This window comes from Rhinatrema bivittatum, chromosome 2 (assembly GCF_901001135.1).
Source record: "Rhinatrema bivittatum chromosome 2, aRhiBiv1.1, whole genome shotgun sequence".
In the NCBI taxonomy this organism is placed as follows: Eukaryota; Metazoa; Chordata; class Amphibia; order Gymnophiona; family Rhinatrematidae; genus Rhinatrema; species Rhinatrema bivittatum.
In genome coordinates this window covers 594,654,993-594,673,471 of record NC_042616.1, presented here as the reverse complement: position 1 = coordinate 594,673,471, position 18,479 = coordinate 594,654,993, and the positions used below count along the sequence as shown (strand labels likewise).

The following is an 18,479-nucleotide window of genomic DNA, read 5'->3' as shown; positions in this document are numbered from 1 at the left end:
AGCAGATTCCTAAAGGAGCTATAAGTTTGCAGTTATTTGGTATAGAGTCTTGACTTCCTGGAGAGGTGTTTTGTTTTTTTCCTCCCTTCAGTTCTTATTCAGTGCCCTTGGATTTACTGTTTGTTACCTGCATTAATACTTGGACAGCTTGGTTAGACTAGATGGCTGTATAATGACTCTGGTTGCTGGTTCTATTTTGAAGAGCTTACTAAGGATTCCCTTTTCAAGTTTTCAGACATGCCTTGAGGCTCCTCTGATTCATATTTAGCATAATGTTTTACATTGTTGACGGGGTGGGATGGGGGTGGGGGGAAACCGGTTTGCACTATGGTGGTCTCTGTGTGTTCCTTTGAGATGTATTGGGACTCTGTAATTCTAGAGATTTTGGGTGGGTGGGGGAGGGTTGGGGTACTGTTCAGGTTCATCTCCTGTGGCCTAGTTTTGGTACATCATGATATTCGACAATTTCTTCAATGTAGTGCCTCACCAAGTTTTGCTGTATATCTGGAGTGGGGGGCCTTGGCTGGGAGGGTCCCCACACTGTTAATTTCCAAACTTTAATTAGCATTAATGACTCCTGGGGGTAGAATGTGATGCCTACCTGAGATTTGAGACTCTCTTCTTGGAACGGGTGTGGTATCAATTCGCTTATTAAAAGCACTAAGATCTTATCGGTACTAAAAAAAAAAAAAAAAAAAAAAAAGTCAACTGATATAGCGTTTTTTTTTGTTTATTTTTACAAGAAACACATCTGTGAGTTAGAACATCAGAAATTAAGTAAGAATTGGGGTGGGTACGGTCCATTATGTCTCCGCATCTACTTGGTCGTTGCCATCTTGGTTCATAAGCACCTCCCACTCCAGATAAAAAAGAAATAAAAGACCCACTTGAGAGGTATTTTATTCTGGTTGTGGAACTTTAGCAGATTCCAGTTCTTTGTAACAATTGTGTTCCTATAATCCACGCCTAGATTTCTTTCAGAACTTGTATAGCCAGCTTACTCCCTATAATGGATTCATGATATTAGGGGGAATTTTAATAGTATTAGGGATCCTCATCTGGACAGGAAGAGCGCCCATAATAGGGATGGAGTTAAGGGACAGGGCATACATTTTTTTAGAGACCTCGTTAAATCTAGTGGATGCTTGGTGTGTATTACACCCAACCGCTAGGGATTTCACACACCTTTTTGCCTAAGGTGAGCCTTGGCATGTGGCACAATGCCTAAGGTGAAGAGACCGTGATCTGAAGGTCATAAGTTCGTCCCACTCTTGGCACTTCCTAGAATTGATTCCTTGTTGTGGGTCCCAGTCCATCCATCCTTGATTCCAAGAATACTTTTATAGAACCAAAAGGTTACTAAATAGAACCAAAAGGTTACTAAGAGCCAAGAGTAACAGATAAGTATGAGAAAAAAAAAGTGCGAAACTTGCTGGGCAGACTGGATGGGCCGTTTGGTTGTCTTCTGCCGTCATTTCTATGTTTCTAGTCTCGAGGGCGCATGCATCTCAGGCCAGGCTGGATTACATTTTAGTCAGCACTCGTATTTTCTCTAAGGTCAGTGCTGCGGATATTGAGGTGGTGATCGTCTCTGATCACGCCCCTATCAGGATTGAGTTGAATTGGACTCCCACTGTTACTCCAACCCGCATATGGCACTATCCCTACTTCCTGAATGAGGATCCCCCCTTCCATGATTGATTATGTGCTAAGTGGGAGGAATATTTGCACAATAACTGTGAGCATTCCAATAACCCCGTTCTGTTCTGGTATGCTGCTAAGGCATTCCTTAGGGGGGAGATCATATCTTATACGGCCCGACGACGGAAAATTGTTGATAGGCAACTGCTAACCCTTAGTGCCCAGTTACAGCGGGCCTGATGTGCCCCCCAACTGGCTTAGACTAGAGCTAATAGAGATAAGTACTCTACCCTTCAAGCTACCATTAATACCTTGTTACATCAGTGTAATAGAGGTTCCTGCCAGATAGTAGCTCTGAAGACCCCAGCGGATAGTTGTATACGATACCCCACTATCTTATCTTCATTTCGAGCCTTTTATGCACATTTGTACTCATCTGGGCACGTCAATTCACAGGCTTGCGAACAGTTTTGCGCCCGTTTAAACCTTCCCCAATTAACTCGTGAGCAACAGACATGGTTGAATGGCCTGATTATGGAAGACTAAGTTCGATTGAATCCTTTACAAGTCCCTCACTATCATACACACAACCATCCACAAGCAATCCTCGCTCCATCTAAAAATACCGTTCCACATTCACTCCTCCACAAGACCAATCAGAACCGCCTACAAAGCGACTCTCCAAGCCCCCCCCCCCCGCCAACTAAGTCTACACTCCACCCATCATTAAGGAAACACGCCTTCTCTACCGCCGGACCTTCCCATTGGAACGCTTTACCCCCCTGACCTACGTCAGGAAAAATGCCCATTTACCTTTAGAAAGAAATTGAAGACCTGGTTATTCACACAAGCCTTCCCTTAATATCCTGCGACACAAACATGGACTTCAGATGCAATTATCGTTCAAAACTTGATGTAATAACGTTGAATTTTCTTTCCCTTCCCCGACTCCCAGTTTCTTTGTCCCCTCTCCCTTCCCCCATATAGCCCTGTCCTCCCTTAATATCCGAACTAAGTGCAGAGTTATGTTCGAAATTATCTATACCCTCTTCGAGGTTTTATTGTATTTATTCTGAAAACCACTTGATATGTTATGCTTTACTTTATTTCTATTACTTTATTTCTATTACTTTATCTTTTATCTAATTCTCCTCCTAAATTTGGTTCGAAGATATTCGTTATATCTTTTACAAGGTTTGGTTCGATGTAAACCGGCGTGATAAGAATTTGTCTTGAACGTCGGTATAGTAAAAAGATGTAAATAAATAAATAAACCAAGCAGGCTAAATGTTTTTAGGGCCCCTGGCCCAGACTGCTATACTGCCGAATTCTACAAGTGCCTGGTGGATTTAGTGACAGTGCCTTTTAATGAGTACTTTTAATTCCTTAATAGACTCAGGATCCTTCCCGGCTCACATGAATAATGCACATATAACTCTGATACCAAAACCTGGGAAGGAGCTGCTGCTTCTGGAATCCTACCGCCCAATTTCTCATTTAAATGTAGATCATAAATTCCTGGCTAAGATCCTGGCGGACCAGTTGGCGGTGTTGATGCCTTCTCTAATTCAACCAAGTCGGGTGGGATTTGTGAGAAAGCGGTATGCGCTCACTAATATTAGGAAGGTGCTGGTGGCCATGGCTCTTTGTCAGCAGGTGGGGAAGCCCTACCTGACGGCGAGTTTCGATGCTGAAAAAACTTTCGACCGAGTGGAATGGGATTACCTGTTTTTCATTTTACAATCGTTGGGTGTAATGGGAACCTTTTATAATGCGGTCAAGTTTTTATACCAAGACCCTATGGCCATTATTATAGCAAATAACTCCCAATCTGAGGTGTTTTCAGTCTGCCGGGGCTCTCGCCAGGGATGCCCCCTATTCCCATTGATGTTTCTTTTGCAATTGGAGCCGCTCCTTCTGGCTGTGCAGACAGCACGAACACTAAAGGGAGTACGGTTCGGCACGGAAACCTTCAAATATGCCGTTTTTGCGGACTATATTTTAGTTTTTTTGACCAACCCCCAGCCCTCTTTGCTTGCTGTATTACAACTTTTTCAGGAATTTGGTTTCGAGACTTAAATAAAGAGAAATTGGAGGCCTTGGCCTTCCCTGATTCCTTGCGTACCTCTTGGGGAGAGCCATTTCCACTGGCTTGGGCGGATTCTAAATGTAGATATTTGGGTATATGTATTCCTTTGCAACTCACAAAGCTTTATGATGTGAACGTGCTCCCCCTTCTTAATGCCTCTGTGACCCGTCTAGAGACATGGCGATATCTTCCTTTGTCATTGATGGGCAGGGTCAATCTATATAAGATGATCTTCCTTCCCAAATGGTTGTACTTATTTCAAAATTTACCTTTGGTCAAATATAGGCACCTGGGGCGCTGTGGACCTTCCTTTGGAGGGGTTGGAAGTCACGAATTCCGCTGGGCCATCTCCGGGTGAGAATGGGGTCAGGGTGGGTTAAATGTACCTGATTTGATATTATATAACCTGGCCGGTAATTTACGTATCATCCATGATTGGCTACTGGGACAATCAGCCTATGTTAACATTCAGGCTGAATAAACATTAATGGGGAAGGAGGAACCACGATTTGCATTACAGGTGGAGGGATCGCAACAATCGCTGTCCCCTCTCCTCAAATTTTTCCTGTCTCCAATCCGGAGGGCCTGGAAATTCACCACTAAACTGCTTTCTATTCCTGCGAAATGTGCATACTTTCTTCCCATTCGGGGTAACTTAGACTTTCTCCCGGGCTCACTCACTGCTGGGTTCCGGGCTTGGACCTCTAAGGGTACAGTATATATAGGCCATGTCCTGGATGGGGAGGGACATTTGTTGCCCTTTCATTCCTTGTCTGCCCAGTATAACCTATCGAGGACCCATGTATTTTCATATCTGCAATTACATTACGTCGCCTCGTTGCCAGCATCCTCAGAGCTTTCTGACTTTGGAAGACTTTGCATTGGAGAGGGAACAGAATCCATCCCTGGCTTATTATAAAAAATTAACTAACCGCGGCAAGGAGGATATATTCTCCTTACTAGTGTCATGATGGAATGCCGAAGCAGAGAATTTGGTAATTGTAGAGCAAATTAAAATGAGCTTTCGCTCAATCTCTGGGATATCCCCCAATGTCTACTTTAGAGAATTACAATTTAAATTTTTGTGGCGCGCTTGCATACCTCCTAATATAGCGTTTCATTACAACATATCTGCTTTAGATCTATGTGGGAAATGTCAGAAAGAGGTTGGTATTTTATTACATATGTTCTTTCATTGCAAGCTACTGGGAGCATATTCTTCAATACTTATCTCACTTATTGGATACTACCCTAAAATTGACCCCACAATTGATATTGTTTGGAATTATCCCGGCCTTGCTGGTAAGAAGGAAGGGGTAGTGGGCATTGTAGTGGAATGCCTTTTGTGTGGGGGAAAAAGGTCATAGTCCTTCAGTGGCGGTCTTCAGATCCACCTTCTATTTTACGTGGAGGAATCACCTTCATGGAATGCTTCAGATGGACAAAGATGGCCAAATCTTCTTGTCAGCAATGTCGGCGGTTCTTACAAACATGGGAACCATATATTTTAGCATTGCCGCACTGACCCAGGAGTCTGATACTTAACAATTAAAGACCTGGCGTGATGAGGACAACACATCGTTTGCCGTACACCTCAGTTGGATCCTTTGCGGACATATAGGTCATGGGAGATTGGGGGCTTAAAGGGGAGGGATGAGTGGATGGGGGGAGGATCTTGGTGATGGGGATGTAAATGATTGTTCTTTCGACACTTGGTTGGTATAACTACTTGTGGTTTATTTTACACCTGGTTTTGTACTGATTTCATCATTGTTGGTATTTCTTTTCATTTATACTCAATAAAAAGCGTTTGAAAGTAAGAATGTTGCTAGCAGTAATTTATGGGTTAGACAATTGCTTGGTTTTTATTGTAAATATTACTATTTTTTTTTTAACATAAAGCATGGGGTAACCTGCCTAGAGCAACAGTTACTATCCTTACCGGACACATGGGGGTAACTTGCATGGATGACAGTTACCATAAGAAACTTGCTGGGCAGAGTGGATGGACCATTTGGTCTTTCTGCCATCAATACTATGTTACTATGAGGCAAAACTGAGGAAGGGTGTGGTTTGTTTTTGTTTTTTTTTATATAAAAATAAAGCATTTTTGGAGCTCCAGGTGCAGCAAGACAACTAAAAAGAAACAACTGAAGAACATAAAGTGAAAAGAATGAAACATTTTAAAGAGATTGAAAAAAAATGTATGTGGAGAGACTGAGTACATGTCTGTGCTCACGAGGCAATGCCCACGTGGGAATTCCCACACATGCTGAGTAGAGCTCAGAGTTCTACTACCTAGGAAAGACTAGTCCTTCTGGTGTCGTCGGATGATATCACCCCACATCATGGCTAATTCAGCCTGCTTATCAACAGAAAAAAAAATCAAAAAGAAGATAGCCACAAAACAAGTTTCCTTATCTTGTTACACCAGTCTAGATGTGGGTTTTCTTCCCTACTCATAATTAGGATACACTTTTTTCAATGATATTACTGGTAGTTAACCATGGTGCACCTTCAGCAAAGAGCCAGCATTCTCTTTTTAACAGATGGCAGGACATACTTGTCTGATGCAGCAGAAGCTTGACTTCCTGGCTTCGGTCTTTGCATGCAGTGGTGCATTTGTCAATCTTTTCTGCTTTGACAGTGACCTGCGGGCCAGGCTTCTAGTGCTTCCCAGTTAAATGAGCATTGAGTAAGGCTACTGGCCTAGAGAGGGTTGGTAGAGCTTAGAGGGTGGAAGTTTATTTTTGTCTCAAGAGGAGCTTCTGTTTTAAGCTGTCTTTCCCCCTTCGCCCTTTCTTCCTCTGACTTATTAAAGCTTTTAAAAGAAAAAATGGAGAAAGATGAGATCATCCACTTCTGCTGGAGCAAGCAATTGTTGTTTGTTTATTTTATTTATTGGTTTTTATATACCGCTGTTTATCAAGATATCACGTTGGTGTACAGAGAACATATTAACATACGCCTTAGCTTTATACATAGAACGCCTTAGCTTTATACATAGAACAAGATAGTAAGAGTTAAAAAACTATACGCCAAAGAATTATATATAAAACAATAATGTAAAATTAATACCATGAACAACTTAATAAAGAGGGGGGAGGCAAACAAGGCTTAAGTAAATTAAATATGCGTGGCAAAGGGTCAATAATAGATATAACAATTTAGGATATTACATATAAATAGCTTAAAATTAACATTGGTGGAAGTACATTAGTATGACGGGGAAGGTAGGGGGAGTGGGATGGAAGGAGAGAGAGTAAAAAGTTAGGAGAGAGAGGCTGTAACAGGCGTTACATGTTAGGGGAGGCGATAAGAGTGAAACATGAGGGCATCATTAGGGCTGGGTGACAAAGCTATCCCGGGATAGAGGATACCTATGTGAACCTCTAGTGTTATAAGGAGAAGAGAGGGTGAGAGAGGCAAGATAAAGAATGAGAGGAGTGGCAGATGGAAACTATGGAGGAGGAGATTGGAATCATGTGTAAGCTTGAGTGAATAACCATGTCTTGAGTTTTGTTTGAATAACTTGGTGGACAGTTCTAGACGCAACTCAGAGGGCATGGAATTCCATAACATGGGGCCAGCAAGGGACAGGGCACGGGCTTTAGTAGAGGCATAAATGAATGTTTTTGGAGAGGGGGTTTGCAGGGTGGCTAAGTATTGATTTCTAGTAGGTCTATTAGATGTATGGAATCGTAATGAGTTAGAAAACCAATTCATTTCAGGATTGTGGAGAGCTTTGTGGATGAGTGATAATGCCTTGTATTGTATGCGAAAGTGAATAGGGAGCCAGTGTAACCCCTTAAGGATAGGGGTGATGTGCTCTTTTGAGGTGGTGTTGGTGAGGATACGAGCCGCAGTATTTTGCAAGATTTGTAGCGGGTGTAGGGAGCTTTTAGGTAGGCCTAATAGCAGGGCATTACAATAGTCAATTTTCAAAAAGACCATGGCTTGTAACACAGTACGGAAATCAGAAAAGTGCAATAATGGTTTGAGTTTTTTGAGTGTGTGGATCTTGAAAAAGCTCTCTTTGAGTATTGCATTAATAAATTTTTCAGTGACATTTGGTCATCAAGTAGGACTCCTAGGTCCCGGACTTGAGAGGAGAATTGTGTGATTGGTGGAATAGAAGGTGTTGTGGGCGCAGTATGTAATGGTGTAGGGGGTGATATAACCAATTGGGGGAGGGTAACAATTGGAGGAGGGTAGATCTCCAGTGGATCAAGGGAGGGGTGGGCCTGCCAGCCATGTCTCCTTGATTTCAGGCCTGCAGTATTTCTGCGCAGCTTCTGATTGTATTAGTTTTTGTGAGCTGGCATTTCTGATGTGGTGCCAACTCCTACTGTCCTGTTTGTATTGGCAGTAGTAATTTTTTTTTTGAGGAGCCTATGAAGGCCCTCCGAATCCAGCAGCACAAATTTGGCAGTGCTTGCAGTCAGGCCGCCAGATCCAGGCACCGCAACCATTGGGTCCGCACTGGAGTCTGTATTAATTTTCTCCTCAGAGGTGGCCATTTTGGCATGAACAGCTGCCATTTTTTATGTATTCTGTGGGTCATTCCTGCCCACTTCTCCTCCTGAGCTGAAGCCTTCCTTCATCAGGGGAAGGGGCCCATGGTGTTCATCTGTGCTGAAGCTATGTCAGGTCTGCACCCTTTCTCTTTAGGAGATTTCTCTTCAAAATGTGTTTTTCGTTGGCATTTTACAACAAGCTGTCTGTTTACAGAGGCCTTTTATGAAGGGGTGGGGCGCCTAAAGCTGTCATGGAGCAGGGCTGTATCCTGGTTTTCATCCACTGGATATGGGATGGCAATAAAAGCCTAATTATCCACGATGGTGTTTGAAACATGGACTCTGAGAGAGTACACTTTTTTTTCCTCTCCTGAAGGATAATATGGATGTAATCTATCCTTAGAGGAAGGACAGGTGACATCAGAGTGGAAATGACTGTCTTCTGCCTATTTGTCAAAAAAAAAAAAAAAATCTCCTATATCTGAGGTGGTCATGTCCCTTAGGACATCCGTTTTTCAGGTTGTGGAGTTTCCAGTATGAGACCCTATTCTGCATGGAATCCATAAGTCATTTAAAACCTTTCCTCTTCATTCAGAAGTGTAGGATATGCTCCTAATGGTGTGGGAATCCCCTGAGAATAGTACAGAGGTATTAAGGCTTCGTGCTGTATTTTGCCACTGGATGCCATACAATACCTTTTTTCCAGATGCTGTGGAGAGATGCCTGCAAAACAACTATTCTGGTAATAACTTGCACAGCCCTCCATATCTCTTATTGGTCCCCTCAGTTTCAGGGTTGGGGAGGCAAAATTTCTCTTGGGGGGTCGATGTCACTGAAAAGTGAGTCTAGAACCACCTCAATGGATGCTCTTCAAATAGATGCAAGATTGTTTGGGTGAGATTACAACCAGGACCAGTTTGCTCAGGGGGCTCTGGTCACAGGAAGTGAGCTTGTGGACCATCAATAGCCTGGAAACCAGGGCCTTCAGACTGGTTTTTCAGCATTTACTACTCTGCTTCTCCTGTCCTTGGTGAAGAAAATGTCAATTCAGGTTCTGTGGCAGTGGCTTATGTGAATAGACAGACACCCTGAATTGAATGGACAATGCAGAATCTTCTGTAATTTTCACGACACACATTGTGGGTCTGGGAAGCATCTAGTCTGTCTGTCTTTTCAGAGATGTGTTAATGTGTTGGTTCCCAGAGAGTGGGAAACCAGCCGGGAGACTTTTTAGAAGATAGTGGATCAAAGGGAGCCTTCACACATAGTTACAATGTCAATTCACAAGAATGCCAAGACTCTCAGGTTCTGTACAGCTCCAAAGGAATAAACATTCTGGTCCAGCCATGGTTGGAGGGTCAGCTATGTGTTTCCTCACTGGCTTCCAAAAGTGTGAGGCCCTTGAGAAAAGTAGTGAAAAGGTTTTTACAAGTCATTCTATTGGCTCCAGATTGGCCAAGCTGTCCTTGGCATGCAAGTCTTGAGACTAGAGGTTGATTCTCAGATAAGATTCCTAGGGGATCAAGTTATCCTAAACTAGGGTCTGATTTTCATGAAGGGACCAGCCCCATTTATCTTATGGGCTTGTTATTGAATGGTTGAAATTACATAGTAAGGGATCTTTCCTATCGATAACATTTACCCTGTTGAAGACCTGTAAGAATGCCATTTCACTTATGTTTGTCATCTGCATGCCGCAGGGAGTAGTGCCTTCATTCAGACAAGGTTGCATTCAGGTTGGATGCCCAAATTTCTCGTTTCAAGTGGCTGTTATCTCTTGTTATAGAAGTAAAGTTCAGATTTTTGGGGTTTTTTTTTTTGGAGGGGGGTTTCCCAGATTTATTTCTTCTGATGGATGTAATGTCTGACCTCCTTTTAGGTCAATGGGACCTTAATTTGGTTCATAGAGCTTTAGTGAGCTTGCCATATGAACCTCATAACAGTGCTTTTCTGTGTGTTTATTGCTAAAGATTATTTTTCTGGTGGCCATTTGGTCAGCTAGAAGCATTTCAGAATTACAAGTCTTGTCTTGCAGGAATCCATTTCTGGTCTTCTCATTGTTCAGTATCTTATAAAGAGTCCTTTTTACCTAAATTGGTTTCTGTGTTTCACTTAAATCATACACTATCTCTACTTGTGTTCACAAGAAGGGAGTGTCATTGCAAAGAGAGGTCAGTCCGTTTATTGGATGCTCATTGGGTTCTTAGTTATTTAGAAACACACTAATTCTTTTTTTTTTTTTTTCAGAAATCTGAAGATTGTTTTAATTGCAGGGCATTGTAAGCGTAATACAGCTTCTAAAGCCTCTGGCTAGATGGTTTAAAAGAAAAAAAGCAATTGATTTAACTTATTTGTTGAAAGATCAGCAGTTTCTGGATGTCCTTTGGGCAAACTCAGCAAAAGGTCATAAGAACATAAGACTTGCCATACTGGGTCAGACCAAGGGTCCATCAAGCCCAGCATCCTGTTTCCAACAGTGGCCAATCCAGGCTATAAGTACCTGGCAAGTACCCAAAAACGAAGTATATCCCACGCTACTGATGCTAGTAATACCAGTGGCTATCTTCTAAGTCAACTTGATTAATAGCAGGTTCTCCTCCAAGAACTTATCCAAAGCTTTTTTAAACCCAGCAACGCTAACTGTCCTAACCACATCCCCTGGCAACAAATTCCAGAGCTTAATTGTATGTTGAGTGAAATAATTTTCTCCGATTAGTTTTAAATGTGCCACATGCTAACTTCAAAGGAGTGCCCACTAGTCTTTCTATTATCCGAAAGAGTAAATAACCGATTCACATTTACCTGTTCTAGACATCTCATGATTTTAAAGACCCTCTATCATCCAGTCTCTTCTCTAAGCTGAACAGCCCTAAACTCTTTAGTTTTTCCTCATAAGGGAGCAGTTCCATCCTCTTTATCATTTTGGTTGCCCTTCTGTGTACCTTCTCTATCGCAACTATATCTTTCTTGAGATGCTGCAACCAGAATTGTACACAGTATTCAAGGTGCGGTCTCACTATGGAGTGATACAGAGGCATTATGACATCCTCTGTTTTTTTTCACCATTCCCTTCCTGATCATTCCTAACATTCTGTTTGCTGCTTTGACTGCCACAGCATACTGAGCCGATTTCAATGTATCATCCACTATGATGCCTAGATCTTTCCTGGGCGGTAGCTCCTAATATGGAACCTATCAGCATGTAACCACAGCATGGGTTATTTTTCCCTATATACATCCACATTAAATTTCATCTGCCATTTGGATGCCCAATTTTCCAGCCTCACAAGGTCCTCCTGCAATTTATCACAATCTGCTTGTGATTTAACTACTCTGAATACTTTTGTATCATCACTCGTCTTATTCCTTTCCAGATCATTTATAAATATATTGAAAAGCATGGGTCCTAGTATAGATCATTGAGGTATTCCATTGTATACCCTTTTCCACTGAGAAAATTGTCCATTTAATCCTACTCTGTTTCCTGTCTTTTAACCAGTTTGTAATCCACAAAAGGAAATTGCCACTTATCCCATGACTTCTTGGGCAGAGCTGCTGCTTTTGCCCTGGAAGATTCTGTAAATGTGAAATGAAAATAGAAAACATTCCAAATAATGCTGTTCAGATTCTGCCACATTTACATTTGCACTTATGAATGCCCTCAAACAAGATAATGAAATAAAATAAAAAGATACAAGTGAGAACATGAAATCTAGATTCTAGAGCATAGGGGTTTGTCACTTTTCCACAGTTTATTAATCCATGATTTTTTTTCTGCACTTGTGAAAAATCATAATAAAAATTCCAAGGAAACTTTTGACAAAAATAGGATTTTCTCCGATTTCAGTAACATGAAACTGGGAGCATCATTGATTTTTGCCACTGTTGGTGACAGATATGCAGAAAAGTTGGCTCAAACCAAGTGGAAGATTGCCTGTAATCATTCCCTTCCTCCCATTTTCACATTCTCAATGTGCAGGAACATAATATGGTATCAAGAACCAAATTTATATCATTGAAGCCAGACAGAATGCTATTTTCAAGAATGGGTGACTCAGATTTTTCATTCACTTTTGTTGTCCATAGTATTCTTGAAGTGGCATAAATGTATAGATATTTTACTACATTTCTAGGAGAGTCCTTTTGAAAAGAGCTTTATGGGTAACAAAGCTTTGAGAGAAACATGTTAAATTCTTGTATAGATCATTTTGTCTAGTTTTAGTTAATATTTGTCCAAGGATGCATTATTGTTTAATTACTGTTCACATAGGGAAGGTTGTGAGTCTGCAGGAGGCTTTTGCAGAACAAATTGGGCTCCACTTTTTTTTTTTTTTAAATTGGGAAAACTAACTGAAATTGGACTAAATGTCTATGGAGATTTATGGCACAACTTTGACAGTGTGTTGGATTTTGTTTTTACCCTTCCTGTGTGATGTTTCAGCTCAAGATTAAGTTTAATGGTTAAAACAGATTTTGCCTAAGAAAATTGTACATAGGCATTCACACAGTATCATCTAATTTCAGAATAAAAACCCCACATGGTTGGATTCTTTAGTACTGAGAAGGATAAAATCCAAATGGAAAAGGGGAGAAGGGACCCAGTTTACCTTTAAAAAAAAAAAAAAAAAAAAAAAAAAGGTCTGGGGCCCAAACAGTGATTGAAAATGGAGAGTCCTGCCACAGGTTATGTAGAGAAAATATTATATACAAAATTGTATGAGACAATTTGCTTGACAAAGTTAGAAATGGATTTTGGATTTCACCTTTCCAAGTCTGAGTTCAAGGCAAGGCATAGGGAGGTATTTCCCTGTCATGTATGGCTTGCAGTCTGTACTGAGGCAGTGGAGGATCTCTAACATCCCACAGTGGTTTATTAACCTGCTAGAAATAGATATAGATCTAACCCTTTTCTCTTTGAAAAGTATTTGTACAATTAGATATCCTGCCACAAGTTATATTTGATGGAACTAGGCAAAATTCTACACCTTTGCTTCAATTTGAGGGATTATGGGTAAATGTGACTCTTTTTTTCTCCCCTTCTCTCCCGTCAAAAACAAGATACATGGTTTGCCAGGTACGGATGATCAAAGAATGTTCTGTTTTAAGCAAGTCCTCTCTTTGCTAGCTTTGTTTCCTTTCCCTCCCCCAGTCCCTTTACAACTGTGGAAAAGCAATATTATAATACAACCTGTAATTTGCATGTGGTTCAGGCAACTTCTTGTTTAGTGCATCATTTTCCATTGATCCGAGGAAGGGAACACTTGGAATCTAGTCACAAATGTATCAAGTTAGTCCAATAAAAAGTATCACAACATTTTTAAGCATTTATAGTAACATAGTAAATAATATCAGACTGAAATGGCCCATCCTGTCTGCCTAGCAAGGCATTGATCTTTTTGTGCACAACATTCCTTTGATCTTAGACATTTGGATTGATGAATGGGATACTAATCCAGTATTTACCAACCTCTTTCAAATTCAAGGCACACATACATTAACAAAAATGTTTTGTGGCATGCCAGCTTCCATGGAGCACCTACAGTGTGGACATGGAGAGATCTCATTTAGCCAAAAGAAGATCTAAGAAAGCACTGAAAGCCCCACCAGTCTTTCTAAATTTTAAAACAATGAAAGATAGGGCAGAAATACATATGAACCCATCATGATAGACCAGCTTCCTCTATATAGAAGTGCAGGGTAAGGGACAGGCAACAGCTAAGTTACCTTGGTTGCTATATGTGGCTTCCAGCGCTCCTTGACTGCTGCTACTCCAGTACTAAGAGTTGCATCCTTTTCTTAGTGCACACGCTCCCCATTTCACTTAGCCTGGGGATAGGACAGAAACTGGAAGGATAGAGGAGCTCAGAATGGTGGAAGAAGGGGAAATACTGTGTGCAGTGTGCATGCTGCACAAAATGCGACCTGGTTATCCATACCCTGCATGCTGCCCATTTAATTACCAAGCCTCATGCTGTAGCTAGAAAAAAGACATGCTTGAGTACATGATCTCAGAAAGTAGCTGGTATATGTTTAAAAGCCAACTCTGGTGACACTTGTTGCTACGAGCTGCTAAGATCAGAACCCAGATGCTGGACACTATCTGAGCATCTGGCAGTGCTGACTTTTCTGTGACATACCTGGTCAGGTCTGAAGACATGCAACACTGGGAAACACTAATCTGTGGCTGGTTCCTAAGAAAATGGCTATTTTGTCATTAGTGACTGATTACTCTTCTCTGTTATAGTATATCTGTTTTGCCAGTTGTCTTATTATGACTTATATGTAAAAATTTTAACTATTTTTGGTATTCTAAAGTGTTCATTATTTTCCTTTGAAGCTCTCCGAGATTTGTTTGAGTCCATGGATAAAACTTCCTCTAGCATCCCTCCAATCATTCTGCTGCAGTTCTTGCATATGGCTTTCCCACAATTTGCGGAGAAAGGAGAACAAGGGCAGTATCTTCAGCAGGTAAAATATTTCAAATGGCAATGCTCAGGGTACCAATGTGTGAAGCTCTGTCATATGTGGCAAATCCACTAGTCAGGAGAGCCATTCTTCTAACAGATGTCTTCTCCACAATACGCGTATTTAGTTATTCTCTGGATCCAATATAGATGATGGCAAAAAAGACCAATTTGGACCAACTGCTCAGTTATATCTGTCCACTCTGCAAGGAGACGCGTGATCACTTGTAGGGTGTCACTTCTTGCCCAAGTCAGTTTTTGCTTCACTCATTGGTTCTTTACCATCCCGAGTAGATGAGCATATAAAGTCCCATACTTAATCCAACATCCTTCTCCCTCCATATTTTACCATCAGACTTTGTGATCATTTAAAACTACCAAAACTAGTGAGGCCGTTGGCCAAACATCTGCCTCTTTAATCCCCATGGACTTATGGGCTTGTATCCTGCCACCACGACCTTCTTGCATTGACCCAGTTGGTTTCTCTGGAGGTGTAGCCTGCTGGTTCCAACCCAGTTAACCAATGGCCCACAGCAGATAGATAGCTTAGGTTTGTATTAAAACATTTCTCCCAAGCACATGATTGCTTCTTAATTGGATAGAATGTAAGCATTGTATTTTCTGTTCCCTTATGTGCTGTATTTGAAATTAGATGCCTCTGAATTGTAGTTCTTGTGTCTTAGTGCACTCAGTAGTGCCTCACAGTACTTCCTGGTCAAGTGCTTTCATATCCCTTGGCTGCAAGGAGTTAGACTGATAGTACTTATGTTTTTTTTCTTTTCTTTTAAAGGATGCCAACGAGTGCTGGGTACAGATGATGAGAGTCTTGCAACAAAAACTGGAAGCTTTTGAAGGCGATGCTGATATAGAGGTCATATTGCCTTGTTAATTATGAGGATGGTAGTATTTTTGAAACTTCTGTCTCCAGAAAGCTAAATGTTAATTGCATATGAACAACTTTCAAAGAACAATATAATGTTAATTGCTTTTGTTTGACTTGACAGTAGTATGTCAGGTGGTACATTTTTAAAATTTTTTTCTATTACTTTTAACATACATGATTCGTAAACTTACATAAAAGATTTCCTTAATATAGACAAAGTATAATTTTACATAGGCTGACAAAAACCAATAAGATAAATGGTTTGTCTCCCACAGAGTCATACTGCAGGAGCAGGAGCAGCAGCAGCAGCAGCATCTTCTAAAAAGAAAAGCTTTATTGACCAGTTTTTCAGTATTGAATTTGAAACTGCGTATCCTTCACTTTGCCAAAATGTAAAGCTGATAGAGTAATACTGAGTTTGAGAATCTTCACTAATTATTTTTAACTGTGAAAAATAAGCTTGTATTGTGAAGCTAGAAAGGTCAAAGAGGATGAAGAAAACAAGTGCCTCCAGTTCTTGGTTTTCAAAGGAAGTTTTTGATTTATATATATTAGTTTCACATGTTAAATCATCAATCCCTGTTCTCCTTCCTCAGCTTTTCAAGTTAGTGACATTTACTTTTGGGCCAATGCAATACAGTGTGCTCAGTCAAGTGCACTAATTAAACCCGTGGTTGGACGCGCGTCCACAAACCTTTATGCAATAAGGGAATTATCGAGTCCAAAACGCGCGTCCAACCCCCAGCGAAGCTAATAGCACTCATCACATGTAAATTCATGTTGATGATGCTATTAGCTATTACTTCCCAATACGTAAAAAAAAAAAAAAAAAAAGTGCGCCCAACATGCACATTTTTACTCTCAGAAATTAATGCCTGCCCCGGAGCAGATGTCAAGTTTTGACGAGCCCCTAAAGTTAACAGAAAAGTAGAAAATACTAACTTAATATCATGGCAATATTAAATTGGAAGAACTAAAAAAAAAAAAAAAAAAGGTTAAAAAAAATGTGTACCAGCATTGGGGTTAGGAAAACGGATGCTCATAAAATATGAGCGTCCCTTTTTCTAACCCGCTCTGACAGCCACCTTTCCTGGGTGCCTGCTGCCAAGGATGCGCTTGGGGTGCACAATTTTCCCTAGTGCCTCCTTTTTACCACAGCAGCGCTTTTTGTTGCATCGGGTACCCTGGAGAGGTAGATCAGCATTTGTTAGGAGAGCAGGTGCTCCATCATGACTGCCCCTTTCTGTGCACTAATATTGCATTGGCCTGCTTGTGCATTATTGCTAGAGCCCCAGTTTCTTGCAGCAGATCTTTCAAGATTTGGTGGCAAGAGTTAAGTTATGTGGCAAATTTTTAAAAATTCTGCAGCAGTTGTGGCAGACTTGCATAATGTTTCACACTTCTGACTATGCAGAAAAATCATTTTTTAGTGAAAATCATTCATAGTTTTTAAATATTTAAACTATATACAAAAATCAACAAATTATCAAGTTAAGACATTAACTCACAACTTTAAACCATGAAATGTCATTTGTTTTGAATTGAATGCAACCATCTTTTTATATTTTCATGAGTAATGTCATCTTTCTGAGTATATGAGCTTTTCAATGCTAAAAATGCCCTCCGTATCAGTAGTTTGTCATGCTGTTAATTACACAGAAAACATATGTGTATATATATTGGACACATGATAATAGATACAAAAAGGGGGTTGAATTAGCATTAGTTGAAACTTGTCAGCAAGTGTTCCAGGGAAAGCTCTGACAGAGCGATGGTAACTCACAATTGTTTGAGCAGTGATAGCTTCCAGGCAATAGAGAATCTTCAGAGTGTCCAGGAACATGGGTCCTTGAGGTTCCTATCTGTAATCTGAAAGTAAAGAAAAAGAGCGAGGTCCCCGAGGAGCGGGTACCTCTGGTAAGTCCGAGGAGGCAGAGTAGCTTGGGAGGTGTAGCCGAAGAAATCCCCTTGCTAACTCAGAGAGTGAAATAGAGACCTTTAAATATTGGAAGCGGATGACATCATCTCAGGGCGACGCCCCTGAGGTTTGCGCTCTTGCTGGTACTTCAATCAGAGCGCGCACGTGCCCTAGATCTTCAGTTAACATGGCGGATCTGCAATGTCGAGCCGGTCTGGGGACGTCTGAGGGAGATGGCATGGAGACGCCGCGGCAGCCAGCCATCCATCAGACCCGGAGGGAGTTGCCACAGAGGTAAAGAGGGCGGAGTGAGGATGTCGAGCAGTGACGGTCGCAATAAAGTTAATTACATTGTTTCTCCCAAATAACCAGTAAGAAAAAGGTGATGATTCTCTTGTACAGGTCCTTGGTGAGGCCTCACCTTGCGTATTGTATTAAGTTCTGGAGCCCTTATTTCAAAAGATAGAGATAAGATAGAGGTGGTCCAAAGAAGGGTGACAAAATGGTGTGGAGTCTGCATCAAAAGACTTATGAGAAGAGGCTGAAGGATCTGACTATGTATACCCTGGAAGGAGGAGGTGCGGGGGAGATATGAGTCAGACCTTCAGATACCTGAAAGGTTTTAATGATGCACAAAAATCAAATCTTTTCAGTTGGAAAAGAAATCAGTAGAACCTAGGTATCATGAAATTAAACTCTAGGGAGGATGACTCAGAACCAATGTCAGGAAATATTTTTTGACGGAGAGGGTGGATGCCTGGAATGCCCTTCCAGAGGAGGTGGTGAAGATGAAAATGGTGAAAGAATTCAAAGGAGCATGAGAGACACTGTGGATCTCTAAAGGCTAGAGGATGGAAATGAAGACGAATGCACAGGGGTAGCTTGCTGGTGCAGTGGTTACTACTCTTAACCATAAGTCTTGATATTTTTGATGCAACTCCAACATTGCTGTCTGCTTCAACGGCAG

General features: G+C 41.1%; 1 protein-coding gene across 1 annotated transcript in view; it reads left to right on the top strand.

Moving 5' to 3' along the window:
- Nucleotides 1-18,479, top strand: part of USP14 (ubiquitin specific peptidase 14) — a 166,679-nt gene that overhangs the window by 72,744 nt on the left and 75,456 nt on the right. The window contains exons 7-9 of the mRNA XM_029591100.1: nt 14,585-14,715; nt 15,502-15,582; nt 15,870-15,964. Of these exons, the coding sequence (XP_029446960.1) occupies nt 14,585-14,715; nt 15,502-15,582; nt 15,870-15,964 (307 nt within the window). The remainder of the gene's footprint in view (nt 1-14,584; nt 14,716-15,501; nt 15,583-15,869; nt 15,965-18,479) is intronic.